Raw genomic sequence first — 17,500 nt, forward strand, 5'->3', positions numbered from 1 at the left:
GTGTGTGATGTGTGTGTGGATGGTGTGTGATGTGTGTGTGGATGGTGTGTGATGGTGTGTGATGTGTGTGTGATGTGTGTGTGATGTGTGTGTGGATGGTGTGTGATGTGTGTGTGGAAGGTGTGTGATGTGTGTGTGTGATGTGTGTGTGTGATGGTGTGTGATGTGTGTGTGATGTGTGTGTGATGGTGTGTGATGTGTGTGTGATGGTGTGTGATGTGTGTGTGTGATGGTGTGTGATGTGTGTGTGGATGGTGTGTGATGGTGTGTGTGATGTGTGTGTGGATGGTGTGTGATGTGTGTGTGATGTGTGTGTGATGTGTGTGTGGATGGTGTGTGATGTGTGTGTGGAAGGTGTGTGATGTGTGTGTGTGATGTGTGTGTGTGATGGTGTGTGATGTGTGTGTGATGTGTGTGTGTGATGGTGTGTGATGTGTGTGTGATGGTGTGTGATGTGTGTGTGTGATGGTGTGTGATGTGTGTGTGTGATGTGAGTGTGGATGGTGTGTGATGTGTGTGTCTGATGGTGTGTGATGTGTGTATGATGTGTGTGTGTGATGGTGTGTGATGTGTGTGTGTGATGGTGTGTGATGTGTGTGTGTGATGTGTGTGTGATGCAGTTAAACTGTTCTGCTGTGCGTGTATTGTTGTGTCTCCCTGTTTTGCTTTATTTCCTGGGGTTAAAACTGTCACGGCCCTCGGTCTGAGCCAGTCCAGTGAGTATATATGCTTAAAAAAACTTCTGAAACTTTAATTAGGGTACAGCATTAATCTGTGAGTCATTTCAAAAGCAGGAATTAAAGTTTCATTTGAATTTTTCTTTTCTCATCTCCTTGTGCTCTCTCCCCCGCTCTCTCATACAGCTGCCTGCCCTGGCCGTTAAATATTCATTAGTACTGAATCACACACACACAGCGCTCTCTCTCTCTCTCTCTGTCTCTCTCTTGCTCTCTCTCTCTCTCTCTCTCTCTCTCTCTCTCTCGCTCTCTCGCTCTCTCTCTCGCTCTCTCTCTCTCTCGCTCTCACTCCCAGCACATCTGCACTCTGTTAGTAAACCCAGGCATCCCAGAGTTAAATCACAGTAACAGATCCGAGTCAGTTTTGTATTTTATTTCATTTTCACTCTTTAAAGTCAACTGTCATGTGAGGCATGTAAATGAATTTCTGACATAAAGAGACTTAAATAACACACACACACACACACACACACACATATATATATATATATATATATATATATATATATATATATATATATACTTTACGGAAAAGGCCGCGTGGAGGTCCTGGAGGTCCCTACCGCTGAGCCCCGCCCCTTGCTGTGAGGGCTCGAGCTGTGAATGGAGCGCCACTACGTAGTCAGTGAGCGCGAGAGTGAGACATGTGGTGAGAGAGGGACAGAGAAGGAGCGAAGGGTATTGTAGGGGAGAGGAGGCGAGAAGCCACGATTTGGGGAGAAAGTAACAAAGAATAAGAAGATATGGTTTGCTTCATTGCCGCTGACAAATTCACATCATGAAAGCAAGCGCAGGATATCAAAGATCGCCGTTTTGGTGTTGACTGTCTACACTCCATAGGTCGCGGAGCGCAGCGATAAGTTTGTGAGCGATGCAGAGCAGTCGGTACGTTTACAGGCTCTCGTAGCGGCTGAGTTCAAAACTCCACAAGCCTGCAGAGAACACTACCTACGAAAATCACCTTCTTCCTAGCCACGCAGGGAGATCGACCGACAAAAACCACTACTCAAATCCCGCTTTGGAGCTGCGAATGACGTAGAATATATTTTAGTACTACGGATATGGAGCTTTGCTGAACGCATATGAGAGTTTTTTCACGGTGAGAGGAACGCATTCAGACCCACCTCAAAGAGGCTTCTACTTAAACACGCAAGAACACGCCTTGGACGTGGCGTTGACCGAGTTTATCAATTTCGTCTTGATGCAAACAGTGGAGTATTAACATGTTATTAACTGGAGGTTATTGCACATAGACTATGAGTGAACAGACGGCCGGGATGTGGGCAGTTTTCGTGTTTTCTCTCGCGGCAGGAAAAAGTTTTCCCAAGTTGGGTTCATGGGTGAAGACTGGAGATGAGGGACAGCTAGTTTCACGTTTGATTTAACCGGTCGATCTAAGTGATGCCTAGCAGCGTGCGTAAACAACGATGCTTTCTCGTATTAACTGGAAGAAAATGATTTTGTGCGATATTTCAAGACCTTGTTGTACAGAATTCGAAGGAATATTTATGCGACAGCACGAGTCATATGAAATTGTGCTCTTGGAAACTGTATAACGAACTCAAACGTTGTTGTCCTCTGCGTCTACCTTGTAGGCTACAGATTACTGATTGATGGATTGATTGACAACTTCGGAATGTGTTGACTGCAGTTATAGGAGAACCCTCTCCTCACAATTTAAGTGATAAACCCATCCGGACACTACCTGTGACTGTGACTTTTATCATTCGGGCTGTTGAACGAGTTTAATAATCTCTTTCCACGCAGAAACAGCCACTGAACAGTATGGACAAAAACTGCATCGCATATCAGGTGGAGTTGTCCCTGCTGATCGCTCTCCTGTCGTGGGTGTCGGTTTGGGGAGATGACAGTAAGACAGTGATTTCAGAAAGATATGCCGTGTACTGGAACAGCTCCAACCCCAGGTAAGCGCTCGTGTACTTTAAACTCTCTCTAACAGACACATCGCTGTGTCACATCTGCACCTTAAAATCGAAAACATCTTGTGCAGCAGGAGGTGGGAATAAATATTACCCATCTCTACACATTTCCGGCCGCGGGCCCTGCGCGTTCCGCACCGGTACCACCAGTGGCTGGCGTCCATTTCCGAGGTCCCCTGTCTAAGAAAGACAATAAAAAGTCCCTCGGAAGGTTCTGGGGATTTTACATTTTCACTGAAAGAAAGAAAGAAAGAAAGAAAGAAAGAAAGAAAGAAAGAGCAAAGGAGAGCAATTTTTTAGAGATTCTTAATGTCTCATTAACTCCCCCAAAATGTATCATTAAATCCCCCAAATATATGAACTGTCAACATCGCCCTGTGGTCAGAACCCCCTCACTGTCAGATCCCTGCATCAGCGACCGCGCAGGTCACTTTTCTGAGACCCTTTCTCACAGCGAAACCCGCTAAAACGTTTTTCAAAAATAGTCGGCTTTTCTTTCTTTTTTAATCCACAGGAATAAACCGAAAACACTGGTGATTTTTGCCCCAGGTCGGCCTAACTTAATCCAGATCAGATTCACCAATCCATATGTACAGCAGCGTGTGCCGTCGGGATCAGTGGATGAACTGGGCTGATTTTCCGTCTCACTGGATGATCCATTTGGCCTCACTTTTAATATTAGAGCTAATAATATTTCAGAGCACCCGTCATATATATTTTTTTAACAGCGTAACCCCCCTCCTCCGCACCGGCGACTCTTGGGCGAAGTTCCAGCGCGTTATTGGCAGCTGACGGAGCTTTGTCCTGAACAGGGCTCTGAATACTGTAAAGCATTTTTAAAAATGTTCGTGCAGAATGCTGAATGTTTGCATTCTTCTGATTTTGTTCGCTGACGAAGATTTTGTCTTGACCAAAAACATTAAATTATTCAGTGAAGTCAGGCGGCTTCAGTCCTCTCCCGGAGTGCAGGACTTTAGTGAACATTTTAAAAATTATGTTTTTAGAGAACAGTTTGTGCAGGGCACTGTAAAACCAGTCTGACCTTGGGGTATTTTTTTCCTTACGTTTGTTTTTTGAATAGTCGCGCTCAGTGTCCCGTGCGTGGTTAGAGTTAACACAGCGCTGCAGCCCTCCGCTTTAGTGTTTATTTGTATTTAACGGTAAACTCATGTTTACTGTATAAAAAAAAGACTCTTTGGATATTTATTTTTTGATAATCCTCCTTTCTGTATGCCAATAATATTAAGAAAAATAACTGATTTTCTATTAAACGTACGTCTATTTTAATGCATCAAAGAATATTTATCAAGTGTAATTTCTACCAGAGTTGCCCCAAAGAAGAATAATTTTGTGTCTGCTGTGTATGGTGGTAACACAAGCCTGTTTGGTGGGGAGATTATCGTTTGGTTTAGATCAAACTAAACGCTGTTGTGATGAGTAACACGTTGTACTGACCTCAGGAGCCCCTGTCATAGACAATTCAGCTGTAATTCATTTGTTTTACTTTTGTGTTTGTTTGTTTGTTTGTTTGTTTGTTTGCCCCAAAATGTCCAGAATATGTGGTATGAATGGAGCTTTCAACAGCATGTAACAAATGTTAATTAGGACCTTTTACACGTTTCTGATGTTTGTCCTCTCTTTAATAGTTGACAGCAGAGATCAGGGCTTTTGGTTGTCCTCACTTTAACTGGGCAGGGTGGTGGGAGGCTGGTGTGTCCTGTGAGGGGCTCGGCAGAGAGAGGGACAGGGAGAGAAACAGTCAGTCAGAGGTCTTTTCATCTTGCCTGGATTCACTCCCCATGTCTAAGTGGCAAAGGTCGACTGAAGTCCAGATCATGGTGAAGTTCACTGGGTTGATTTTTCCTGGTCTGCATTATGTTGACTCTGGGTGGGATAGCCTTATTAGCTGAGGTCTAATTGGATATGATTTTTGAAATCTGTTGTTTCGTTGGCAGTGTCCCTCTGACTGAAGAAAAAAAAACTGAACTAAAGTTTTTGGCTGAAATCTTTTAAAGTTGAAGATGAGTCCAGAGAAGAGGGCCAGCGGTGTGACAGTGTGTGAAACGGGGGAATGGGCACAGGCTCGTGTGTGTGTGTGAAAACGGTCGTAAAGAGGGAGAACAATATTGGGTCCTCTCTAACGCTACTGTAACATTTACACTCACGACCAAGACAGCGGCCGGGTTACCTCACCTCTCCCTCTTTGTCCTCCTCTCTCTCTGTCCAGTAGAATAATCGTTTGGTGATTTCTGTTTAGCTTGCTTTGGCATTATCCTCCTTTACCAGTGTTGTGCTGTAGTTTACATAAATAGACTTTACATAAAGCTTACATAAATAGAGTTACAGGTTATAACTGGGGTTATATACCAGAATAAATGAATCCATGTTTTAGATGAATAATGCGGCTCTACTGGCTAAAATAAGGGGGCTTTTATTTTGGGGTTGGAAATGAAACATACACAAACATACCCAAAACCCCTCACGCTGTATTGGTTTTGCCACCGAAACACTTGCAAAACATCTGGATTTTTACGAAACAACAAACAAGACTGGCACACGTCTGATGCCATTCAGACAAAACTGAAATCGTGAGATATGTTCAGTGTGAGGGGATGGCTTGGTTTGTCTTTACCCTTTTGTTGTGTTATTGGCATGTTATATGTTCTAACACTGTTTAATATCACCCCAGTGGACTGTCGTTATACTGACATGATAGTTCTGATATTTCGGCTTGAACTGAAATAATCTGCCAAGCATAATGTGTTATGAACTTGCGAATATTTATGTATCTAGATCTATATCCATATCTATATTGATATCTATACATATGAATAGGATGCTAAAAAAAAATCAACGTGTTCACGGTTTCTGAGATTTGTCGTTGCAGGTTACTTTTACCTGAATAATGCATGTCAGTAGGTGCATGATGAAAATTGTCTTAAATTGACATTGTAATGATGGAACGTGTAGGCCTGTTGAATTTTAGTGTGGAGTATTTTTCTGAGTGTGGGTGCTGGTGCCAACTGTTATAGTTCCGTACACCAAGATCACAATGAACTTGGACGTCATAGCAACCTGCCAAGATAAAGTCGTAAAAACACAATTATTTTTCTTTTGGGGACGGAGCGACCCACATCCTCCTCACAAAGTGACTGATAAGATTGTTGTCATCATGTGATGGTGGTGTGTTCTTTGTGTGGTCATTAAAACTGACCTCTGTGGTACCCAATCTCAGGGTCACAGTCCTGTCCTCTGTCAGCATTATTTTGATTTTATTGTTAGCAGTCAAATAATGATGTAAAACTCCAAAAAATATTGACCTCAAACAATGACACAAAATGGCAGCAGAGTTTTTAGCCCTTTCCCCTCTAGGTGGCGCTCCACAGTGTTTTGCTGTAGTGTAGCATTCAGTCCACCATTTTCTGAACCTTTAAGAAACTCTCTCTCTCTCTGAAATGGGGAGAGGAGGACGAGAAACAAACGTGAGCACTGTTCGGTCATGTGAAAATCTTCAACTGTAGACAAAAGGTGCACAGTACATGTTTTTAGTCTGGTTTTACCAACAATGTTTTAAATGAATATGTATGTCTCCTGGAGCTCTTCCTTTTTTGAAAATGATCTTTGAGAGTTTCTTTGAGTTGCTGTAATTGGGTAAACCAACGGCATCGGGGCCAATCCATCTAAAGACACTTTCTCTAAAGGACTATTTCTCTCACTGGGAACAGTTAGAAAATGTCAGTTTGTCTTTCATACTGTATTTTAGTAATCATGTTCATTTTGAGACAATCAAACAACCTCACATTTTTAGTGATATTTGGCGATATTATTATATTTTATTTCAAATTGTACTATTTATTGTTGTGACCATCACAAATACAGAGAGCAATAAAATTAATTTTAAATACAGAAATACTCAAAATCTGTACACTCCAAATTAAAAATATTACAAATCCACACACAACACTACATCAGACGTATCCCAAACAGACGTATTTAAAAAACGTGAATAAACTGGAGAGAGATTTTAGTGATCTAGCTTTGTTCTGTTTATCTGATAAAAATCAAATATTGGATCCCCCCCCCCAAGCAGATTGTTTGCTTGTTTATCTGGCCCAACATGTGCCAATAATTAATTATTCTGTTTGGGGGATCACTCAGCCTACGTGTGGACCAATCAGCTGGTCCAGCACATCCGTCCTCATAATTAATTTGAAGCATCAAGAGGCCAATGATTTACAGCCTAATTTCCTCTTCAGTGTGTGTGAAATCTGCCGCCACCTGAACTGACCCAGGGGCCCGATCAGTGTCTGGCCAGACTGGGCCGTGACCAGTTCGACCAGTCACACAAACACAAGCTTTTCCCTGTTAAAGAAACTCTAAGTGACACGACTATTTTAGATCTTTTCATTCCTTAAATCTCTGTAGCTTCCTCGTGTCTGTGGAGCATGGTCTCTCTGGCGGCATAATCGAATGCCCTCAGTCATTAGGCCTATGAGAGAATGAGGGTTATTTTCTGCAGATGGGAGTTAGTGCCTGTGGAGTCGGGGCTTGTAAGCGGACACAGAGCTCGGCCCGGTCCGATTAAAGTGACACAGGAGTCAATGCCCTTCACTGGCTGAGGACAGTGCGTCCTTTAAATGGACAATAATGTGGAGTCATGAAGTCTCCTCCCTCCCTCCAACAGACGACCGCGCGAGTCCGCTGGGCGGCTGGACGCTGGATATTAGCGAACTGAAGATTATTCAGTCAAATTCAGTTTAAGAACAATGTTCATTTCTCTTCCTCCTCGAAGTCGTTCGTGAGACCGACATGTGACTTACTAACAAGGTTGACTGAAATGAAACTAATTTAACCCAATCTTACTGAGCATAGACAGTCCCTCTGTGTTTTACAAAAAAATAAATAAATAAAAATAATATCCTTGCAAATAAGTCACAGCGTCAGAGAGTTCCGTATCTAGAGAGGAAACTGAGGAACTAAATCCTCCCCCAGGCTGAATTTACAGTTAATATTTAGACAGAATGCAGCAGAGAAAAGAGCAGCTGGTCTGAAGGTGGAATCTGATGGTCACTAATCTGAGTTGGAAGCTTTATTAAATGAGCTGACGTGTGATTGGGTTCAGAACCAGCGTCACAGTCCGAGTTTTCAGCTCTAATGTTAAAGAAGCTGATGGAGACTGTAATAAACAGATCCGTCTGTCTGTCTGCCTGTCTGCCTGTCTGTCTGTCTGCCTGTCTGTCTGAGTGTGGACAGAGAGCGACGCAGAGAGAGATGCGAAGTTGAAGGGTTATTGTTTACTCTTTGTGTTATTAGTAACTCTATTATTAACTCTGTTATTATTCAGTCTCTTCCACGGCGCATCAACGCTCCCGTCAATCCTGCCACAAACCGCCAGGCCCACGGACAGAACGATGAGCACACTTCTCTAAATACACGGAGCTAAAATGTGGGAAAAGTTTGTTTACCATAGTAAAGACTTGGGCAGAGACATAGAATGTAGTGTGAAAGTGACATGTGCACAGAGCCAAAGAATGTGGATGTCAGTCTAAAATGATCTTCATTAATCATAACCCCTACATTCACACACACGCTGTTACACTGTCAGGTCGATGAGTCATTTATGATCAATTCTATGGTTTTTACATTAGGAAATCATCATTACAAATCTGTTTAAAACAGTAGTAAATAGCGTGCTCTGTAATATTATTTAGATAATACTCAAATGTACTGGTTTTCTGTAAGATTTTTTCCAGAGAAACAGTTTTAGGAAGAGAGCGATAAACTGGGGGGTCGAGCGGAGCTTTGGATGAGTCAAATGTTCCGATCGCTCAGTCAGTCTCCCCAGGCCGCGTTCATCTCTCACACGATCTCTCATCCTCTCTGGGAACAGTGGCTCTTCTCAGTCGGCGAGCTGCATCCAGTCTGCAGCGCGTTTAACCAGGGTCCCCGTCTCCTCCACGCGTCGCCGCTGTCTCTGAACCTCGTGGTGAAAGTGGTGTCCATTTGCTGGACCGGCCTTTGCTGTGGTTGTGGTTTCACTGGGTTTTTAGACCCCGCAGCAGCAGTCAGCATGGCGTCACCGAGCCTCCTGCGCGTCTCATGCATTTTAATGTCTGACCCGCATCCTCTCTGCACACTGCCAGTCACGCGTGACTCCAGAACTTCATCTCTCAGAGCCGGTCTGAGACAGGAAAGGCCACGGCAAAGAGAAGAAGGCACTGACCGTTTGGGTGCCGAGTGATTTTTTCTCAGTCTGGTTTTGTGCAGAAACATCTTTGTCCTGTTTGTAAAGGTCGTCTTTGCCTTTAGATGTGGTGAGAGGGAGGTCGGCGTGGGCTGTACAGATGGGACTCACTGTCTGCGTCAGTGCAGGGTGTGAGGAGAGCTCTCAGAGCTAAGCGGTTGGCAGACCTGAAACAGACCTGACACTGCTCTGAAACAGACCTGACACCGCTCTGCTGTCCACTGTGACCTTCCTCTGCTGGATTAAACTCTTTACAAGTCAAGTGCAGTCAGTCATGGCTCCACCTCCCAGTGTCCTATCCCTGCTTGGTCAGCTCTGCTGTGAGATGTGGAAGCAGTTCCCTTTTTAATGATAGTTTTATATATATATATATATATGTGTGTGTGTGTGTGTGTGTGTGTGTGTGTGTATGTGTGTGCCAGACTATGGAGGCCCTGTTTCCATATGGTTGGGTTTGTGAAGGGTGGCCTAATATACGTAGTTATGGTTTAAAATGGCTTTAATGGCTTGTTGCTTGTAAAAATTGTGGCCTTAATTTGGACAAATGCAGTCTGCCTAATGAACCTGGTCTTAAAAGCCTTCACAAAGCTAATGATGGTGTTTTCCTAATTTATCCACTGCCTGTCCATTTTTACAGACGGGAGTCAGATTCTTAGCGTTGTCACCACATCACTCTTTTGCTTCACCTCCTTTATTTTATCTCTTCCTCCCTTAAAATCGCTTTAATGAAAAAAAATACTCTCATTCAGGACAGAGTGCATTTACGCTGGAGCCTAAATGAAAGTGGAGCTTTATTTAGTGTCTACTGCCGCCCAGAAAATGCCTGTTTTTTTGTTTTGTTTTGTTTTTTTGTTTGTTTGTTTTTTTTTGTTAAAAGAGTTTTTCATTTCCACCATTACAATGCAACCCGGGAATGATGGGAAATGACCATATACCAGCTATTCGATTCGTAATGATCATGTATGATTTATACAATTCGTAATGATCATGTATGATCTGTATGATTAGTAATGAGCATGTATGATCTGTATGATTAGTAATGATCATGTATGATCTATTCGATTAATTAAAGATCATGTATGATCTATACGATTAGTAATGATCATGTATGATCTATACGATTAATTTGGGTTTTGAATGAAATGTATTTGATGTACACATGAACATTACGATGTGAATCTACTAGTGATAACTGATGCATTTGGTCAGACACTGTTAGCTGTTAAGATCAGTTTAGTTTCTTGACTGTTTCGGGTTTGATAAAACCTTATCAGCACATGATCTTATATATATATATTTACGTCTATGTTTTTGCAGTGAAAATAGGTCATGGCTCATGAGGGGTTTTGGAGCACTTTATTTTTTTATGTAACCAATCTGGTTTGGGGGTGTGGCTGTTTAACGAGTGACTCCAGTTGGATGGTGTGGTTGGTTGTCTTGGTGATGATCTTTGCTGTAATACTGTGGTTTAATGGCAGCGGCGGGGTTGTCAGGGGAGCAGGTTAAGGAGTGGTCCTATTCCTTCACGCTGGTCTTTTCATTTTAATAATGCTGACTGCAAAAATGAGCCTTATGAAAATGATCTAATAAAAAAGTGATCTAACGTCAGCTAGCTAATGGCCCAAACTGTCATGTTGACATTCGTTGTTGTTGAAACAGAGGAAAGATGAGTCTTTATAATGACAGAGGAAAGCATAGCCTACATACACAACGCTACATTCATCTTATGGATTAATCACACTCCACAAAGGGAAAAAAATAAAAATCTTTGTGACGTATTACATTTATTTCTCCATGAGTTTTTTTCATGCTGTGCTTTTCTTCTTTCTTTTTTTAATGCATGCTCAACTACCATATAGTAAGTAATAATTAATACAGTTTAAATTAAATGAGTTTTTAGAAATATTTATTCCTCTGAAAATTGTGTCTCAGGCGATTCTTGTTAATATGTAACTTACGGTTTTAAATAGCATTTAATGTTAATATCTGTAGTACTATATGCTTTTCTCCCTCATATTTGTCAGAGAAAACAGACCCCATGAATTTTAATATTTATTTCAGTTTTGACTTTCTTATGTTGTCTTATATTTCCTTAATTTTCATCAAGGAAGAAGGTGAAGATCTATGACATTTGTAACGTAAATGTAACAGTTTTCATCGAATGATGGAAGAGTCCTTCTGCCTTTTCAACCTCTTTTTCATTTTCATATTTTTGATATAAACAAAAAAGACATAAATATGAACTGGAATAAAATTGCACAAATATAAAAAATTTACTTTGTTTTCCCTGTATTTTACTCCATTTAAAAAAAACACAGAAAATTCAAAATATTTGCTGTGAATCACAGGAAACTGTAATAAAAAAATCTTTAAGGGAGATTCTGTTTCTTGCCATGTTATGTGTCTGTTGGTTGCAACTGCGGGCTCAAGTCGTATATATACTATTACAAAATTATATACTACCACAAAAATATACACCACTACAAAAATATATAGTACAACAGCAATATATACTACTGCAATAACATGTACCATTGTGACAATGTACATTACTACAAAAATATATACTATTACAAAGATATATACTACAACAATGTATATTACTCCAACAATATATATTACCACAACAATATATACTATTGCAACAATATATACTACTACAACAATATGCTGTTACAATATACATACTATACGGTATAAATTATCTCTTGATTCGTAGAAATGTCACTATGTAAGACTAAGATTAATAAGGACTACAACAACAGAAAAACAAACAAGATGTTAACTAATTAACAAGATATTAACTAATTTAATAACAGATATAATATTTAAATTATATTTTTAACATAATCGTAATGTTTGTTAAACAGCTGCCATTAATTATAATGCCTTATTTTCTTACTGAATTATCACAAATTATTTTTCCTATTAAGGAAATGAAATAATTTTTAAAATAATGTGTGTGTGTGTGTGAGTGTGTGTGTGTTTGTGTGAGTGTGTGAGTGTGTTTGTGTGTGTGTGTGTGTGTGTGTGACATACTCTCTGAAAACCGCGACTTGTTTCCTGCTGTGGTAGAACCTTAACCGTGTTATTTTGTAGCGGGAAACGTTAATGAGAAAGACAAATCAGAAAATTCACAATTCACTCAACATTTTACTGCCTGTCTGCTCTCATTTAGTAGGTCAGTTTTGGTTACAAATTATACAAAAAAAGTGAAATAATTTTTTGGGGGGATTAGAAAATGTAAATAATGCGGCTACATACTTTCCTCCCTGAAACATCACAGTGTGAGCACTAACATTACACACATTATAACATTATAACATTATAACATTACACACATTATAACATTATAACATTACACACATTATAACATTATCGCATCATCACATCATCACACTGTATCTGTAAAGATGTAAAGTTACTCTGAAAAACAGTTTTTCTCTGTAGATGGCTGGCTTCTAATTCTGCCATACTTTAGAAATATTTACATATGTATTGGCGATAGTGTAAGATATTAATTACGTATACTGGAGGTTGTGTAAGATATTGATGACAGACATTGGCAAAGTTACTCTGGTTATTCAGTACAATTGATTTGACTCAGCGTTACTGGAGTTATTCACTATAATTGATTTGACTGAACAAGCAAACTGATCAATGTCATGACCTTTCCTGTCCATAGAAATGTACGAAGAGGACAACTGATGTGTCTTATCTGTGTGGCGCTGTCTTCACAGCACAGGGCAGAGTCATCAGGACAGTCCACAGCCAGGCCTCATTAGCCCAGGATTCTGACGTGTTTTACTCAGAGATATCTGGAAAAATCTTAATCATACAGTAGCATCATTTTCATTTTCCATAAAGGCCGATAGGGTCTGATTGGAACATGAAGTAACTTTAAAGAAGGGTCATAGACTTACATAGAGGGTCTTAGACTTACACACCTACAGGACTTACACACCCACACACCTACAGGACTCACACACCTACAGGACTTACACACGTACAGGACTTACACATGCAAACACCCACAGGATATCTGTCATGTCAGCTCTCACACTTATGGTCCAAACCAATAACACAAACACTCTTCTTTTTTCCACGCAACGTTATCCATCAGAGAAAGGGTCAAATTAACACTGGATGTTAAGGTAGGATGTTAAGGCCCATGACATGTAGGCAAGCCGGTCAGAGTTCAGTGACCTCTTAACTGACCTCCAGACAAAACCCTCCTCTCACACCTCCTGTCTCACAGAGAGAGAGAGAGAGAGAGAGAGAGAGAGAATGAACTAGAGGGAGGGGAGAACAGCCTTGTTTGAAGACGTGAGGCGTCGTGAGGAGAGGGGTGTGGGACTGGTGTGACAGAGGCTTTGTAGTGGGGGCTCAGAGCCCCCCCATGACGAGCTGTGAATATGGGTTGCAAAGCACAGCGGGGAGAAAACAGCCCAACACATAACTGCCATTCAGTGGTCGAGAAATGTGCAGTGGTGTAGTGAAGTGTCTTTGTGTTGGTTCTCATGACTGATGTAAAGCTGGAAAGTTAAAATGTGAAATTTTAAAGGGTCATGATCCGAGTGTTTGGTCAGTATTGCAGTGAGATTTAGAACATATTTCATTAGGTGTTTACTGTCAATAATTCTCAAACCCAACTTGTCTACTGGCGAGACTTAAAACACGTTTGTGCAGTGAGCCACATGTGTACACTGTGTGTGGATGTGTGTGTGTGTATGCTATGTGTATGTGTGTGTGTGTGTGTGTGTGAGAGAGAGATTTGGTTAGGGGTTCCCCAGACGGTGCTGGATCCCTGTCTCCGGCCTGCTTGCGGCTGCTGTTCTGATAAAGGGGCCTGTGGAATGGGCGAGTGGGGGAGCCTACCTGCATGAGGCTGCTGAATAAGGATTAACCCAAGTGCTGTGGCAACAGGATTCGAGACTTTCTCTCATTGTTTATCTCTCAGGTTTAACCACATCACCTTCTCAAAACAAAGGTGTGTTTAATGTGCCCACAAGGACAGGGGCAAAACGACACAGGGTCCCCACATCCTCATCCTCTCTCTCACACACACACACACACACACACACACACACGTAAACACACACACTCACACACACGTAAACACACACACATAAACAGACAAATCATACAAATCATTCGTGTGTGGGTTAGTGTTAGAAGGTTTAGATGTGGGAAGTGATGGGTCCTGTTACAGTTTAAATGTTTGTCTGCTGATAACTGCACTCTTATATTTCAACTTCAACTAAAAATTAATATGAGCGAAAATTACTTTAATGTGATAAAATTACTTTAAACTCTGTTTATGTGGATCTGTTCACTGCGAATGAACACCTCCAATAGTGGTGAATACTGAATATTTTATGGGAAAAAAATCTATAAACCTGAACTGTCACACCTCCGTTACCGCCCCCCTCTGATTCGGCCAATCAGCACTCGTCTGTCATCACCCGCGTTCGCCACTGTTCACCCCTGTGTATCTACCCTTATCTGTCTCCTGATTTAGTCTCATCTCTCTAAGTCAGGTTCATATGTATCAAACCTTTGCCTGTTTATGTACTTTAATTCTGGCTAATGCGACAAAAGAAAGCTTTGCATCCTGCCTCTCTTGGCTAAGCGTAACGCAGATAAACATACCAGCTTGATTCAGTCACTCAGTTCAGCCCTTTTACGGTAGTCCTCTAAAACAGAGAGTATTACGTTTGAGTTTTGGGCCAGTTCAGCCTGTGTCTCACATGGACTCAATCTAAGTGCTACTTTTCTGGGCAGACCAAATGGAAACAGCATGAGTTTGTTTTATTCCATCCGTACTGTGTCCTGTTGATCCTGTTTTTCCTCCTGTTTGTATTTTCATGTTTTTTCATTCACCCCATGAGTACATGGCACGCATTGCAAAACCTTTTGTTTTAACACTGTGATTTTAACACTGTGACTTCAACACTGTGTGTGCACTGGTGTCGTTCCAGTGAATGACTGTTAAGTCCGCTCCTTCTGTAAAGTTGAACCATAATTCGTCTGACATATTTCTCCTATTTCCAGTAAACACCAGTAATGGATGACATTTTGTCCTGTTTCCAGCAGTACTTGGTGGTGGGTTTGTGTTTTTATTGCTGAATGAAACTCTGTGAATGCTCTGTGAAACTATTTATCACAGGAAGTAGTAGACTGACAAAATGGTGATAAAACGATTGATCTTTTTCTTTAGGGTTAGGGTTAGGGTCAGTGTTAGGGTTAGGGTCAGTGTTAGGGTCAGGGTTAGGGTTAGGAAACTGCCAAGAGTTCAGTGGAAACGCCAGGCCTCCCCCATGTTTACAGTGTCATTAAGTCTTATTCAGTAGATGATTTGTTATTTTTTAACGGGGGGTCGGCCCAATGGTCACTGACACTACTCTATAGAGTCTATACAGGGATGGCAGGTTAACAAGGGGGGTGGCATCTACCCCAATGCACTGTTAGCATCACTACAATGCACTGTTAGCATCACTACAATGCACTGTTAGCATCACTACAATGTACTGTTAGCATCACTGCAATGCACTGTTAGCATCACTACAATGTACTGTTAGCATCACTGCAATGCACTGTTAGCATCACTGCAATGCACTGTTAGCATCACTGCAATGCACTGTTAGCATCACTGCAATGCACTGTTAGCATCACTGCAATGCACTGTTAGCATCACTGCAATTCAAGGCCAACTGTGGCGTCCATTAACTGAGCCTCATATAACTCCTCAATCACCAGGAGTCCAAGAGCTCAGAACATTTCAGGAGCCTTTGTAAGATACTTCTGCATTTAAGCATGTCTGCCAGGCTGGGGAGAGACAGAGGCAGAGAGGTTTCACAGGCCATTACTGACGTTCATGACCAGCACTAATGAAAAAGGACTTTTCAAGATCGGGATCTCCGTGGTCCCCTAAGACTGTCTGAGGACTAAGACAGAAACCTTTTGGCAGCTGCATTGCCCATAAAAATATTTTAGACCACAGAACACCCCTGTGGAGGGTGATTTGGAGAGGTCATTTAGACAACTGAAACACTACACTGGAGCAGATGCATGTAAATGGAGACTGAAAATGCTAACGGAGGCAAGAGGAGTTTTCTGTATTAACTCTGTTTACAGTTATTAGCTTCTTTAGTTAACAGTCTTTAGAGGAGTTTCCTGTCTTTAGTTTGCTTTCTTAAGAAGTTAGCTGTCTTTAGTCAACAGAGGCTTGATGAACGCTATGTAGTTAACTCCCTTTGAGGAGTGGACTCTCTTTGTAACAATAGAAACTCTGAGCTGCCGTTGGACCAGCAATAACACAGCATCTCTAAAGTGAAGAAAGAGAGAGAGGGAGAGGAGCTGTTCTATATCAGCCTCATCCTGGCTTTTCCCAATCTGAAGTCTGTCGTTGGCCAGTCTGGCCCAGTCTGGGCTGTAGTAGTCTCTCTGTGGACCTGGGTAATTAGGGAAGTCTGTGAGGCACAGCCTTTAAAGCAGCGGAGAGAAACAGCACTGGGCCTTTACTGCCACTTTACATTTAACAAAAAGGATTACCGCCATACACACACACTCACACACACACACCACCCCATCCTCACCCAAACACACACACACACACACACACCACTGCTCCACCCCAAACTCACCCAAATACACACACACACACACACACACACACACACACACACACACACACACACACCCCACCCCAAACTCACCCAAACACACACACACCACCCCATCCTCACCCAAACACACACACACACCACTGCTCCACCCCAAACTCACCCAAATACACACACACATGCACACACACACACACACACACACACACACACGCACACAACTGCTCCACTCCAAACTCACCCAAATACACACATACGCAATCACACAAATACGCGCACACACGCAATCGCACTCATGTGCAAACACACCCACACAAAACTCACCTAAATACACACACACACGCACAAAAGCACGCGCACACACACACATACGCACACACACACACACACACACACACACACACGCAAACACTCACACACACACACACACACACACACACAAACATACACACACACACATGCAAACACTCACACTCACAGCCTCTAACTCTTTGTTTAACCCTGCCAGAGTTCAGCTGCTGCGTTTAACTACTTTTCCTCTCCAACAGTAGAATCAGAGAGAGAGAGAATGTGTGTGTGTGTGTGTGTGTGTGTGTGTCTTACACGCCCATGCACACACACTCTTCAGGGTGTAGTTGTGGTGGAGATATGGACAGCCCTCAGGCTTTGTTCAGGCTCTTTTCCACTGACTGTGGGGTTTGAGAGCTGAGCCAGCCTGCATGCTTAACCAGCCTGAACTGAGCGGAGGGCGTGGTCACGCTTTGTGCACTGACTTTTTTGGGAGGTGGGGGGGGGGGGGGGGGGACACTTCAAAAGCTCTCACTCTCTTGATGACTGGCCTGTGTCTAATATGGCATTGGTGAAGAAGAATGCACTGTCAGACTATTGTGCGGATTATGCTCCAGAGAGCTGAGAGTCTATTTGATTTGAAATGCAGATACAAGTTGCGTTGAA

General features: G+C 42.0%; 1 protein-coding gene across 1 annotated transcript in view; it reads left to right on the forward strand.

Annotated features, from left to right (window-relative positions):
- Positions 1-2,522: 2,522 nt before the first annotated feature.
- The window catches only part of efna2b (ephrin-A2b), a 90,572-nt gene continuing 75,594 nt past the window's right edge, over positions 2,523-17,500 (forward strand). Inside the window, exon 1 of the mRNA XM_030784979.1 lies at positions 2,523-2,662. Within this exon, the coding sequence (XP_030640839.1) occupies positions 2,523-2,662 (140 nt within the window). The remainder of the gene's footprint in view (positions 2,663-17,500) is intronic.

Source organism: Chanos chanos, chromosome 9 (assembly GCF_902362185.1).
Source record: "Chanos chanos chromosome 9, fChaCha1.1, whole genome shotgun sequence".
Taxonomy (NCBI): domain Eukaryota; kingdom Metazoa; phylum Chordata; class Actinopteri; order Gonorynchiformes; family Chanidae; genus Chanos; species Chanos chanos.